Source organism: Stegodyphus dumicola, chromosome 8, assembly GCF_044657685.1.
Source record: "Stegodyphus dumicola isolate Sdum_Otavi_A_Nest chromosome 8, ASM4465768v1".
In the NCBI taxonomy this organism is placed as follows: Eukaryota; Metazoa; Arthropoda; class Arachnida; order Araneae; family Eresidae; genus Stegodyphus; species Stegodyphus dumicola.
In genome coordinates, this window is record NC_140775.1 from 125,431,934 (window position 1) to 125,447,368 (window position 15,435).

Below are 15,435 nucleotides of genomic sequence, written 5' to 3' on the forward strand. Positions count from 1 at the left end.
TAAGGTTTATAAAAAAGAATATCAAATACAGGAAAACTGTTTATTTCCTCAAAAAATTTACACACGGCACCATGCTTTGTACATCCCATTTCTAGGAGATAAGGATTATACTGAAGTGAAAAAGGGTTTATTTGATATATTTATTTATGATAATGCATGATGGCACAAATGATGATAATGCATGATGGCTTTGACTTTTCTGCATGGTTAGATATTAAACTTGCATTTTTTTATACATTCTAAGTTGTTTTGGGATCTATACTCTATGATTAACTATGCTTTACAAATTTTAACTTAACAGATTTACGAATTTCCTAGGTATCATATGTTAATTAACTAGTTACTATGATTTTAATTTTTGCCATAATTTTTTTTTTTTTTTTTCATATTGCTCACCAGAATGCAAATTATCTTTAGCAAAGTGTACAAATTAGCGAAGTGTATTTAAGCTGATATTTTTTAATCTTTAGGTGAGGGAGCTTCTGGCTGTCATGTTTGCTGTTAGTATATTTTTGCTAGCTCTGCTTAAAATTAATATTCTAGCTTTAGCATACTCGCTAGCCAATGCTTTAAATTGTGCACCAGTAAAATAATGTAAGTCAGCTTATTTCTTATTCTGTTGAATGTGTAAAAAATTTTAAATCTTTTCCTGTGTTTGTAACTTGTTAAGCAGCAAGCAGTTTGATGCAGTGATAAGGGTGTACAAAAGAGAACGTTAACCTTAGATTCAGTGATAACTTAAACCATTTTACTTCCAAAACCTTCCCTTTATACATTTTTTTATTTATTTTTATATGCAATTTTCATCATTTTTCCATTTATTTTTTATATGCAATTAATCCTAAAATGATAGCCAGCAGAAGAGTGAAAACAGCTCAGTATGATGTGAAGGATATCTAGGAGTCGATAAACTTGTATCACATATAAGGTGGGTAAAATGCTATCTGTAACAAAAACTTAAAAGATTACAGTTACATTTTATTTTAAAACTGAAAAAGAAACATGTCAGTGTAAAATTTAAAAATCAGGCAAAAATGCGACCTTAGTTTGGTGTACATTTTGAACTGAATTCTGTCCATTTCGACAGCAACAAGATGCTGATCTTTTTCAAAAGAAATGAGTTATTTTACTTTATTTTATTTGTTTCCTTCAGTTCAATCATCGTAAATGTAACATTTAGTGCCATTCTGTAAGAACACTTAAAGTTCTCCAGAAGGGGTGTTAATTATATGCTGCAGGGTGAACAATCATAAGAGAGTTTGCTTTGTGTCAGAAAAAGGGAATTTACTACCAAAGAAAGGGAAGTCCCTGTGTTATAGGGTGATCCTGTTGTCAGTTGTCTTTTGAGGTTTTGGTTCTTATTTGCAGAAATAAATGCTAAGATTCACAGCGATTTGCAGCTTGAAAGCCAAGAATATTGAACTTTTTTCCCTCATTTTATGAATTGTATATGAACAGTGCATATTGCATCACTTACTTTTAAAAATAAAATTAAAAAATTTATGAAACTATATTTTTTACCAGAACCGTTCTTTTGGTAGTTTAAAAAAAAGGCAACAGTTTCCACTTCACTTCAGCATGATCTGTAGAGATAGCAGATGCGATACTTGCTAATATTGTGGTATTTTACATATTTTTTCATGTTTTTCCCCTTAAAATAAATTTTATCCCCCCTCAAATATGTATACATGTAGATTTTAGCACAAAAATCATAGTACTATAATAAACAAAAGCTTATTTTATTGTAGTATAATGATTAAAATTAATCAAAGAACTACAACAGTAATTTATTATCATAACAATTATCACTAATTATTAATAAATTTCTTTTTCAGTGTGTGATAATGTTCATACATTTTAGCTCAAAGATTAAAGGTATATTAATTACAATAATTAATTTATTATAATTATTATATTATTAGAGTTCATTGTAATGATAATATAATGGAAGTTATACAGCAAAATATGATAATTTTTAAAGCATTATAATATTAATTTACACAATAGTAATTATTTATTGCACTTTATCATAAATTTATATAAAGACAACAAAATTAAGTTTTGTAAACACTCATATTTTTAACCAATATATAAATAAATAAAAAATGCACAAAATTAAACATAGTAAAACATTTAATTACAAATAATGATTTGCATATCAGTTTAGATTACTTAAAGTAACTTCATGGTTCTTTAAAACTGCAGTCTCTGGATGCCATGAAAATAAACATGGGAAAAAATATGTACAGGTAAGTAGGAAAGCTGTTAGAAGTATATAACCATTTAAATAAAATACAAAAAGATAACAACCAGTTTATACATTGCTTCAAAATTTTATTCATATCATTATGCTTTATTTCTTAGGTGAAGAGATAAGAAATTCTGTAGTAAAGATTATCCATAAATATCATTCAAAGTAGCTTTCGTTGATTACACTAATGATATAAATGTTTACACAGTTTGTTGAAGAATATTATTAAGAAGTAGTTATTGTTTCTACATACTAAGATTTATCACACTGATAATTCACTTTTACAATTTTGATTTTACCCCCTGAGTGTAATTTTTTTATCCTGGATGTGACATGAGCGAGTTTAGGCCACATATACCTTAAAAACTCATTGACATGTTTAAAAAGAGAGACAGAGATTTAAAAAAAAAAAGAAAAATCTGAAAGCTTTTAGCCATGCTTCTGAAAGTCATGCTCTTTGTACTTAAACCATAAAATTCAATTCAACAGCAATACATAAAAATAATTTTAAAATGAGTGTATCTTTAGAATTTCCCATACACAGTCTCGCACGCTGGACATGAAAATGTCTTCCCCCCCCCCATACAGTGTTACCATTACTCGCTTTAAAATCGTTGAGCTTGTTAAATGAAAAATTCATTAAAGGGTTACAAAATATGAAATTAATAATAAAACAAATTCCAAATTTGGGCTTCCAGATGCCCATATTCAGTGAAGGATTACGTTATCAAAATTTGATAGCTCTAAGTACTGTTGTTTTATCACAATGCAAGAATCATACATACATTTATACAGATTCTTCATTATTTAATTTCTATAAATACAATGCAGGGTGATAATATGTGGTGGCAACAATCTGAAATGTGATTCACTGTTTATAGTGAAGTGACGCAAAATTCCAAAACGAAATTAATAGCCCTCCTGGACTAACGCCCTTTGAACTAACAAAAAGATAAAAAAAAAAAAAGCTGATTATACACTCATTGCCATAAAAATTTGTGCACTAAGAAATAACTGGAATTGTAATGAAACTTGGCATGAAGGTACATGTCGGGTAGATATGCAAATGATTAGAAATGCAGCATGATTGCGCATTGCGTAATGCCACTAGAGAGCGTTGAACTTCGGCTTCTTGGAGTATAAAACAGGTAAGCAGAGCTTGTTTGAGTGTACTTAATCTTTTGCTAAGAAAACGCTGAGGTAGACATGCCGTTACGCCGCCATCGAAGCCAATATCAGCAGCAGTCAGAGTTCGAGAAGGGAAGAATCACTGGGATGATGGATGCTGGGTGGTCAGCTCGGGGAGTAGCTCATCAGGTAAGCCGTTCTGATTTTACTGTGAGGAGGTATTGGAACCAGTGGACAGAAGAGACATCATTTACATGATGACCAGGATCAGGACGCCCTTGACGAGCCAGTTGTCGAGAAGACCGTCACATTACACGACATGCATGCATAGAGCCAACTGCCTCATTGGCCACTATCCAGGCACAAGCAGCAACTTCATGACAGGCCCCTGTGTCTTCCCGAACCATTGCAAGGTGCCTGGTTGAAGGACATCTGGTATCGCGGTGCCCATTACATGTGTTGCCAATGACACCCACCCACAGATGCCTCCATTTCGAGTGGTGTTGCGCACGACAGGATTGGACTTTAATGGAATGGAACCAGGTCGATTACAATCGTGTTCATGTGTGGAAGCTCCCTGCTGAACGATTCAATCCTGCCTTCGTTTTACAGTGACACACCGTTCCCACAGCTGGTGTGGGGTGCCATTGCTTACGATACATGGTCACCCCTAATATCGATCCATGGCACAATGAAAGGCCAGTAGTACATTCATGACTTCCTTCAGCCATATGTGTTGCCACTCATGGCAGGGCTTCCAGGAGCCTGTTTTCAACAAGCCAATGCTCGGCCACACACAGCATGGATCTTACAAGATTGCCTCTGCCACATTAACACACTTACCTGGCCTGCTAGATCCCCAGATTTGTCACCAATCAAGCATATTTGGGATCATTTGGGACAGCAAATTGGACAGCCTACGAGACTGGCCGAACTATAGGTGCGTTTACAGCAATTGTGGAACGAGATGTATCAAGACACCATACGGAATTTGTATGCCTCAATGCCCACTCGTATCGCATCATGCATTAATGCTAGAGGTGGTCCAACACAGTACTAAAACTTTCACTCATGTGTACTTTTTTCTGTGAAAAATGATCTTTGATTTTCTAATCACTTACTTGTAAAAATAGTACTTACATATATAAAATTTCATCTCATTCTGACAACTCTTTCTTGGTGCACAAATTTGTATGGCAATGTGTGTAAAATAGTAATATAAAATATGTATTTGCCAGTAAACAGTTTAAGCTTGCATAATAAAAAGTCTTATTGGATATTTTCCATTAACAGACAACAGAGGCCAATAGTTTTCATAAGAAGATATATGTTCCAAATTGATACTTCTCTTGAGAAAACAGTCATACTGAAATTGATTCCGATTTAAACAACATCATATATAGATACTGGAATAACAACAAATTATTTTAACGGAACTTATTCATTACTGTTGCCTTCCAGCCATCTTTAAATAAAATGCATTGTTTTTAATCTCCTGTAAGTGTTCCTGTTTCCAAAGAAAATACTTTCAATTAAAATTTATTAATGTGTATCATTCTATTTTAGTTCTTTTTTTACTGAAAAAACAAGTAAACTAAGGCATATTTCAAACATTTAAAATATTTTACCATTATGTCTCCATATAATAAAAATGATCTGCCTATAATATTCATCATGTTTGAAAATGTTTTGCTGCTAATTATTTTATTCAAGAAATTTTTGATTTGAGAGACTGAAGAGGATTTTTAAGATAAATGATTAACAACAAAATTCAAAAACCTTGTGCAAATCCAAGAGCTCCATATATTCCAAGCCTGCGATCTCGTTGAGCAGTAGCTTCTGTTCCATTCTTTTGAGCATCATTACCCCAATCACTAAGCCAAATATTAGCTCCAACTCCAAAGCTCTGCCATGCAATGTATGTTAGAAGAATTAACAACACCCAAGAAAGACCTGCTGATTTGAAATATGCCAAATAAACTGACCATTTGACCTAGAACAGAACATGTATAAGAAATCGTAGATTTTCAGTTTTAATAAATATATAAAAATGTAACAAATCACAATGATAAAGAAAGGTTTAATAAGTAATATATCCTTAACCTTCTGAACAGCATAACCACTTTGATATAGCTCTATGATTTACTCCCATTTGATGTATATTAACTCAGGCCTCAGCAACCTAAGACCTGCGGGTCACCGAATGACCCATTTCATAATTTTAAGTGACCCACTTCAGTTTCAAAAATAAATATTTAAATATATTAGTATAAAATATACACTTGGCAACACTCATGTCATTCTCTCAGTTCTCTAAATTTACTCTCAGCTATAGCACTTGTTTAATAGCAGAACAACAGTAACATAATTGCATTTATATAGTAAAATAATTATTATTTAAAAAAGTTATTACCATGGACATACAAAAGGCAAAAAAAAAATATTTCAAGATGTATGGAAAGAAAGGTATGTATATATCGAAAATTATGATAAAATGATATGTACTTTATGCGAAAGTGTAATTACCACCAAAATTTACACAAAAGTGCAAGCGTTATGCCAAATGTAGAAACAGAATCTGAATACATTGCTAAATATGTATTAAATTTTGGAAAACAACAAAATAAAAATGTTACAGAGTTTTGCAACTAATCACTATCATACTCCATCTGCCAGCTTTAATGCAGCTCTTAGCATAAGTACATCGGAAAACCATTTACCGACAGCAAAGTTTTGAAAAACATATTCATAAATTGTTCAGAAAACTGCTTTAATAACTGAACCAATAAAAGCAAATCACTGAAAGGATTAAAGAAATGCCATTGTTAGCTAGAATAGTTCAGTGCCACAATGGTAAAAAATATTGTGAATAAGTCAAAAATGATTTATAATCTAGTGACATAATTAGCATTGCACTCATAGTAAGTACTGATGTAAACAATATGGGTAGGTTTGCAACTGTTATTAGATATGCATCAATAAAGAGTTCAAAAGTCAGTTAAGAACTTTGTGGTCTTGCTTCTATGAATGACACAACCAAAGGCACTGACATTTTTCATTACGTACAAAGGTTTGCTAATTTCAAAAATGAGAAAGCATAGGATTTAAAATGTAAAATGTTTTCCATAACAACTGATCGTGCTCTAACTATGAAAGGAAAAATTTTAATGCATAGTAGGAATGAGGTACTTTAACTTCTGGCTGTAGAGATGGCTGAGTGAAAAATGTAGGAAAAAGATATTGACAAAATTAATTTTGGTGAATCACCATCTTTATTTGTAGACACAAACTTATTTTTTTGCAGAAAATATTACTTTCAATCATCGTTGAATACAATCAATTTTTATGTACATTGGTTTCAAAAGTACGACGTAAGCATTTTGGACAAGACAGTATAAGCAGCGTAGAGTTTTTTGCAGGACAGAATCTAAGAAAAGGAATGGCATAGTTGTTTTGCAAAGAGTATTTATATCTAGTAGATGCAGAAAGTACTTGAAGCTATTAATCCCTTAGCATGCATTATTGGATATTATTTGATAATTCAGGATCCTGCTACTAAAATATATGAGAGTAAGTACTGCTTAGACACCTGTGTTTTTATAAACTTGTTAAGGCTACTAAAAGCAATTCAAAGCAAGAAAGATTCAAATATAAGTTATCTTCAATTAAACTTTTCTTGAAATAAAATGCACAGTAAGAGACAAAACATAAATGGGATATAAATTAAACTTCATAAAGGCAATAGAATACTTCTTTATCAAAAATCTTGTCAAAATTTATCAAAAATATCATTGTTATACTAAATATTCTACATATATATACATATAACAAACATCATTCTACATCACCATTTTATAAAATGTTACCAATGTAAAACCCATATAACATATTATATACAGATTTCAGCAGTTATACTTTCATTTTGTAACTTTCACAAAGAAGCATAGGCACTAAACAGAATGATTGGTTCTATATATAAAAAAAGCTATTTTATGTACATTATTTTAACTTAAAACATTTTATCCAGTAACAGCAAAAGCAAATTAGACTATGAATGTATATAAAAGAAAACATTAAAAGAACTAAGACACACAGAATTTAGAAAAATATGATTAGTCCTTCATACTTGTCCTGTTTCTGCAACTTCAACATTTATCAACTTAGTTCCTTTGTCCAAACCAACTGATGATTTTTTCCTTTCTACTACTTCTTTTGAAGGTGAAGAAGAATGCCCTGCAGGAAGACGATTAATAGATAACACTGACATGCGTCTACTGCTTTCCAAATCTGACTGCTGGTCACTTTCCTCATCTGCAGTATTGCTTCTTTCAGATAAACTCCTGGTAAAAAAAAAAAAAAAAAAAAAAAAAAAAAGTTGTACAAGTTAAAGTTTGTAAAGATAAACATGTGTCACATAAAAACAAAATGTTGGACATAATTAGCTTTTCTTTACTTATAGGAAAAAAAAAAAGGAAATTCACTGCTAGATAGCACACAAATGATTATTCTATATTGTGATTTGTAATATATGAATATAGAACTTGACTGATAACAAAAAATATAACTTATTAAAAAGTACATAATTTTCTTTTAAATTTTTAAGCAACATACTAAATTAAAATACTGAATGGAAGTTTACTCCCCCTTGAGCACCAAATTTTAGTAAATTTTTTATGGTAGCTAAAATCAAATCCTATAAATACTATTTTAAATGCATTATACGTGAATCAAAAATGACATATGAATCATTCTTGACTATCATAATTCAAACTGAATCTCAAATTTATGACCTCTGATGCCTCTTTTGGTGGATATAGATGACTTAGACAATTTGATTTGACATTTTGGTCATTTCCTAATTGGGCATTCTATTTCCCAAACATTAGTTATTGACATTCAATCCAATAAATTTGAAAAAACAAATTTTGAAAATAAAGCAAACCTTTTGGAAATTTGGAAATACCAATTATTTGGATAATTTATAACAGGAAACAAAGTGTTACTTTGAAAAACAGAACATAAAACTTAATGACATGACTGCCAGAAGTGAGGAAAACTTCCCTCCATCTAAACGGTTATTAGAATGCACAGTAAAAACCTATGGAAAGGACTCAACAATTACAGTAGTAGATGTCAAAAGTAAAAATGGCATCTTAACAGGCTCATTACTATATTAACAGTTTTATCTATTGAAATTGTGTCCTGAATTCACAAAGGAATTACATTCTTAATTGAAATGCATCATATTTTTACTTGTTGTATTTATATCTGATGTAGTTCATTCATGTCTGATGATCAGGCGACATGTCTAGATAGTCTAAATAAAATTAGGCAGCATGTCTAGACACTCCATGCACTTTTCATTTCATAGAACAGACATCCAGTCAAAAAGTTAATCAAACAAGATCAAATGATAGTTTCTTTATCATTTCCACAAGACTTACAAATAATGACAGTTTATCAGGAATCCTCAAAAGCCATGAAAAATAATCTTTACTGTATGACTATAATATTTAATAAAAACAAAATATTATTTTTTAAAAAGAAAAATAATATATATTTGAATTCTATTAATTTTTTACCACATAGAAAAAATTTTCAATTGTTTGAAAGAACTTGTTTGTAGTGGATGCAAAGTCACATTTGAAGTAGGAAAATCTCCCCATATTTCTAGAATTATAAATGTTTATTGTTGAGTGTTGTGTTTAGTGAAAAAGAAACTTCCTTGTGTTAATATTGATAATAAACTAGAAAGTTTCATAAACTGGCCCACCATTGTTAATTACTATATCTGCCTTAACAAATACACTTAATTATAAGGCTCACCAGAGGCCAAGTGGTAAAGTCACTGAACAGTCCAACGGTAGTTCGATCCAAGGTTCAAATCCCATGAGCGGGTCGGCTGCATGGGTGTTTTTGTGCTTTTCCCCCCATCTGTTACGTGTATATCAGCCAGTTTCCCTTAGAAAGTCCTCCATAAAGGCTTCCCTCCCCTTAAGCAGACAGCTCTCGAGGCTTCTGCCTAAGGGAAGACCAATAAACCAAACCTTTAATTATAAACTAGTACTAAGTAATTAAGTTAGTAGAAGAAAATTTACATTCACTTTTAATAATTCAATGTTTGAATAATCTTTATTTAATTAACTAAAATTTACTAAATACTATTAGACATATTAATAAGATGGATGAGGCTGCTGTTTCTTGTTTATTCTTCTGGGGTCTGTTGTATTCTAATATACATTTAAGTCTGATATCAACATGTACATTAGTTGATTTTTGCAGTTAATTTTTACTTGAAATACTGACCAAAGCCCTTTCTTAAACAGATACGTAGAAGCAAAATGAAATATAATTTTTAAAACAGTATTGCATAGTTAACTATATTTCAGTTTTCATTGGTAATAAATTTTAGAAATGATGCATTCCTTCTGCCTGAAATTTCATTTTAAGTCCACTGTTTCTCAAAAGTTCAATGAGTTGTTCTCTTTCAATCAATGATAGTTTGGTATTTTATTATTGCAATGGAAATGATAATAAGCCCATGAAAATTAGCCGTGTTTCCCATTTGGAAAATAAGTTTCAAATTGTGACTTCAGAGTTTTGAAATTGGAAAATATGTCTATTGCATCATTCTTTTCTAGTAACAATATTATTTTCTACTAAAAAGTTTTTGAGGTTGCAAATAGTGAAAACTATCCACAAACCAAGTTTCCTCTCAAACCTCTATTTTCTCATAGCCTTTGAGAATACTCAATTAGTTTGTGGACAGAGATTTAGTCTATTTTGTTTTGAAAATACATCTGAAAGATATGCCAATGGACTTGGCCACATGTCCTCAGTAATAATGCAATACCTCCATTAATTTTGTTTACAAATAACAGGACTTCTAGTCTTTAATTCAAAGAGCTTTGTTAGTATCTCACCCCCATGAAAGCCAGTAAACTTCAAAATGAAGATTTGGTACTTTTTCGTTTTGCCAGCACAGGCGATAAAGTCGGCAATAATGGTACAACTGGTGCTAAATGGAATATCCTTGCTAGTAACCTTTTACGCCTCATTTTCAAAACAAGTCGCCACCATTTCTTATCAGATTGATTGTCTCTTTCAATACTGGCATACAATTACATAGAATTTTTACCAGAGAGTTCAATTTTATGCTCTAAGGCCATTCACGGTAATAAAGTCAATTAGGATGAAACTAAAATTTAACTTGAAATTAACATAAATAATTACTGAGAGAATTAGATTTTTGTAGCATAGTTTACATGGGATGAGATCACTTGGGGTCACGTGACACGAACCGGTGACTCAGGATGTTGAACCATGAAAGCATAGTAAATTCTTAAATTAACGTCTTTTTACAAATTTATTGTCTTTATTTATTGGCTTTTTACAAAATTTGAAATGCTATTAAAATTTTTACGCCTTCAAAATAAAAAATTCTTAGAACTAACATTTGTTAACATTTTTTATGTGCATACTGTATGCTGTTGCCAATAAAGTCTGCTTGGCTAGATTTGCGCCAGCGAAATGGAAAAGTACCGAAGATTTTTTTAATTTTTTTTCTTTTAAATTATTTATAAATAAAAATTTTAAAGCCCATAAGAATAAAATCATTCACACATTTTCTGATTAATTTTATACTCTGGGATGTATTCATTTAGGACTTTAAAAATTGTTCTCCATTTGGCAGAATCTTCGAGATGATCATATCTTCATGAATGCCATAGTTAAAATCCCATTTGACATAACAAATCAACTGTGTATCATTCAAAATCTCATTGCTTCATTTAACTGAAAAATATAAAATAGATTTTCTCTTATTCTACTGAAAAGTCTAGATTCTATATTATTGGCCATGCCCTGTATTTGGCATGTAACTATCATTTCACAGTGGTATTCAATAAATGTCCTTACATAAGTTTTCACTACAGACTGTTCCATACCTTTTGTAATTGGAAGAATTAAGGCCTCCTATAGAAAGGGATGCAACACTTGTAATAGTCCAACATGTTACACTTGTATACTTCTTCTCTAAGTGCCATTTCAATTTAAGAGGTTTCATATACTCATTTGAAAGCACTTCCTAAAACAGAATGCATTGAGGTGTTGTTCACTCTCATTACAACCAAGCAAATCAAATTTCAAATAACTCTTGTCCTATATATTCATGAAAGTACTTTTTCTTTGAACAACAAGTACTACTAGATCTTTCTTTAATGGCATTAGCATCATTGATATTAATGTATTAATCAACCACAAGGTTTTCACAATTAGCACTGCCTAAGTAGAAGATATCATCACGTGCTTTCTTTTTAAAGATTTGGTTCCAAGCCAATTTTTCATTATAAACTATTGACAATATGTAACAGAGATAACTACTAATGTCTACCACATAAGGAAAGATTTCAATAACTACACTACTAACAGACAAGCAACAAATCAAAAATACATAAAACTGCCTATATGTTACCTGTCGTTGCCTATAAAAAAAAAGAAACAAAGTATTCCAATTTGAATTTTTGGATTTGTCTGAATTTTAAAATAATCAGAGTCTAAGATTTCTCCTACCTTCATCAATAAACCCAGAAAACACAAATGAAAAATTTAACACAGAACAAGTAAAGATGCAGTTTACTAATGTATGCAGCACTAAATGCTTCTCCAAAACTACTAAGAAAGTTTTAAATGCAATGAAAAGAAGGTTCATTGTATCGTGATGAGCTGGGATTACCTCTGGCTGGGTCACATATGCAATGAAAAAATGGCAAGAAGCACCACAGTTAAAATGTTTCAAATCTCTCTTTCATTATTAAGATTAGAAGGGAAGGTTCGTAGGTAGGTCAACCAAAATAAATTTCTTAAAATTCCAGTCTTGGAAGAAAAAACAACAGACTATTGTCATGTATGATTTACAAAAGAATCTGAGATTTTCAACTGCAGCGTGGTATACGAATCTAGTTTGAATTTTCTTTCTTATTTTTTTGGAAGTAAATTTAGGGGATCACAAGGATAGGCTTGGTGGTCCACAGAATGAGAAATGCTGTGCTAGAGCATTCAAGCATAGCTCAGACAGCTGGATTGTTTCGTACTATGTTTCTTAAGGCATTGAAATCTTGAATACAGCTTGGATACATTACCAATAATGCACTGACAGTCTAAACTTAGCATTCGCATGTGGTATTTGCGGAATCGATCAGTAAGTAGAAAGTGTCATGGTCTATGAAATAAAGTATAAGCATTCAGATTTTAGTAGAAAAAAGGATCCTAAATTTCCAAATTTTTACAAAACTTCATAAACAATATGGAGCTCAATGTAATGTCCGATACATACAAATGTGAGGAAAGTCCTGTTTGATTTTCATTATAGTCCAGATTTAGCCTCCACTTTTCTCTGGGTCCTCACAGTTATTTGAAAGGAGATATTCACATTTCCAAACACTTCCTTTGAACAAGAAATAAAGCAACTTTCAAAATGCTGAGGAAAGTGAGCAGATGCACAATTATTTCAAATAATGTTTCTCAAGGACATAACCATACCATATTTTCATTCACACCATTAATCTGGATCATATTTGAATGCCATATTACCATATTAAAATAATGTACTTAATAAATTGTGATGATCTGTAATCTAATAACAGATGATCAGAAACATATATGCAAATGATAGAAGAAAATAAATAAAAATTAATCAGCTTCTTACAAACTACAATTAAAATATTCTCTCTACAATATGCAAAATATATATAATAAACCATTACTTTTTAAATACAAAAACTCAGATTATTTTACATGCACAAACCAAATCTCATGGAAATAAACAAATTTTCATTGAATATTCTTGAAAAGAAATTTTAAACATCTGTATCTAACTTTTAGTGCTGTAAGGGGAGATGGTAAGTGCACAAATATCTAATAATACTTATTAATTAATTAAACTATTAGGGCTGTAAATAAATGATTATTCATTATAAACATATTTTATAAATCATAATAATGAAGTAAATTTTTATAAAAATTATCAAATAGATAAATTAAAAATCTCATGAATTACGTGTATATTCTTATATCAATTAGCAATATTACCAAAAAGTAAAATACAGATATAAATTATTAAGAAGATTGCAAACATCTTTTAAATTATTCAGTCAGTTATTTGAATTTGAAAAATAAATTTAAAATCTTGCAGAACAATGAATGACCAGACCTGGCAATCTGCAAGACCCACATGGATAATAAACAAAAGTATTATTTATGTTTTTATGCCTCAAAAAATGATTGCACTGGCTGCTAGGACAATAAACCAGGTATATTAGACAATAATTTGCTCGGATAATATAGCACAAAAAATGTCATAACACAATGGTGTAAAAAAAATTTATAAAACTAAGCTATAGACATTTCTAATGTCTAGTTAAAACTGAAGAATGCAAAATACATATGGTGAATTAAATATATCAATTAATCTCACCTGTCTCCCCCCCCACAAAAAAAATTGTACATTTCTTCAACAATTTTTTTTCATATGTACAGTTAATATTTTGTTTTCAATCAATGATTAAATGAAATGTGATGATTTCTCAAGAGCATATAACAATTTAAATGAAAAAAATAATCAAAATAAACCTATCATCTATTTGGAAAAGAAACCATACATGCATTACACAGATGTCTCAAAATCACAGCCCCCAAAGCAGTTTTAGGTGACTTGTAAGTATATTTCAATATGTATTTGTTGCAAATAGTGCATTCATACTTTTAGAAACATAAAGATATAGACTGAGCTTATGTGAGTAACTGCTATTGAAGGTAAAAAACATAAAATGAATTGGCTAAGGCCTTTGGCTTTGTTATTGTATGTTTATATCCCAGGCTACATGAATAAAGTAAGATGAATAAGGTTCTCACATTGGTATAGTCAGTAAAGTCAATAAGCTGTCAATAAGTTTGAATTGCAAAGTACCAACCTTTAAACTTCAGATAGAAAATAAACATAAATTTGATTTTTTTCCTTTGCATTATTATTATTACTGTTTATGTACATTTTGATACATATTTAGTAATTTTTTTTTAAATTTAGTTTAATACTTTTTGGTTTTGTTAAGAATTTTGGCAGGATAGATATCTTAACTCTCTGTCATCAGATGGGCAGCAATAAACAATAACAACATATAATGGCTTCATAGCACACCAAAACCGAAAAAATTTTACATGACCAAAAATAAACTAATATGTGTGCAATTCTTTTATTAATTACAAATAATGTTTTAAGAAAGCAAAATGTATGATATTATGCCTTGTAACATTTTTCTAAATTTCGTTTTTCAATTCCTTTTTTATAAAGCTAATAGTATTCTTGCGTATTCTGAACTGGCCACTCCTAGGGCCAGAATCGGTGGCCATTTTATTGTGGAGACACCTAATAGGTGTCTGCTGTTGCCTTCTATAAAGGGATGGGCAGTTTCAACTATTCATTCTCCAGGATAATGACAGCTCTGACAGCTGGTAATGTTTCAGTATTCTGGTGTTTATTATTTTCCACTTTAGGTTAAAAAGTACACTGTTTAGTTGTTAATTCAGTATATTGGAAACACCTGAAATAAATGTCAATCCAAAATTTATTACCTAGCTGTCAATAAGTTTGAATTGCAAAGTACAACCAAAAGAAATTTCTTGTGGTACCAACCTTTAAACTTCAGATAGAAAATAAATATAAATTTGATTTTTTCCCTTAGCATTATTATTACTGTTTATGTACATTTTGATACATATTTGATATATATTATTTTGATACATAATTTTTTTTTTCCAGTTGAGTTTGAACATGCGCTCTAATAATATATTGAAATTTTGTTAAAAATATGTTCTGGTCCATCAGCTGCTTTCAGACTGTGCATTTGGCCCATATGCATTTTGAGTTTAACCCTTTGAAAGGCGGTGGTCGCGCCCTGAAACCACCAATTTTCGAAATTTTTTCCGCTCTTGTTTCCAAACTGTTTGAGTGAAAACCAATTGATTAATTATCTTTTACCTCTAAATAACGCAAAATTACT

General features: G+C 30.7%; 1 protein-coding gene across 4 annotated transcripts in view; it reads right to left on the minus strand.

Annotated features, from left to right (window-relative positions):
- LOC118185171 (multidrug resistance-associated protein 1-like) overlaps positions 1-15,435 on the minus strand; it is a 306,818-nt gene that overhangs the window by 52,640 nt on the left and 238,743 nt on the right. For all 4 annotated transcript variants that reach the window (XM_085822378.1, XM_085822379.1, XM_085822377.1 and 1 more), the window contains exons 19-20: positions 7,506-7,719; positions 5,159-5,372 (exon numbers count right to left, since the gene is read on the minus strand). In XM_085822378.1, the coding sequence (XP_085678504.1) occupies positions 5,159-5,372; positions 7,506-7,719 (428 nt within the window). The remainder of the gene's footprint in view (positions 1-5,158; positions 5,373-7,505; positions 7,720-15,435) is intronic.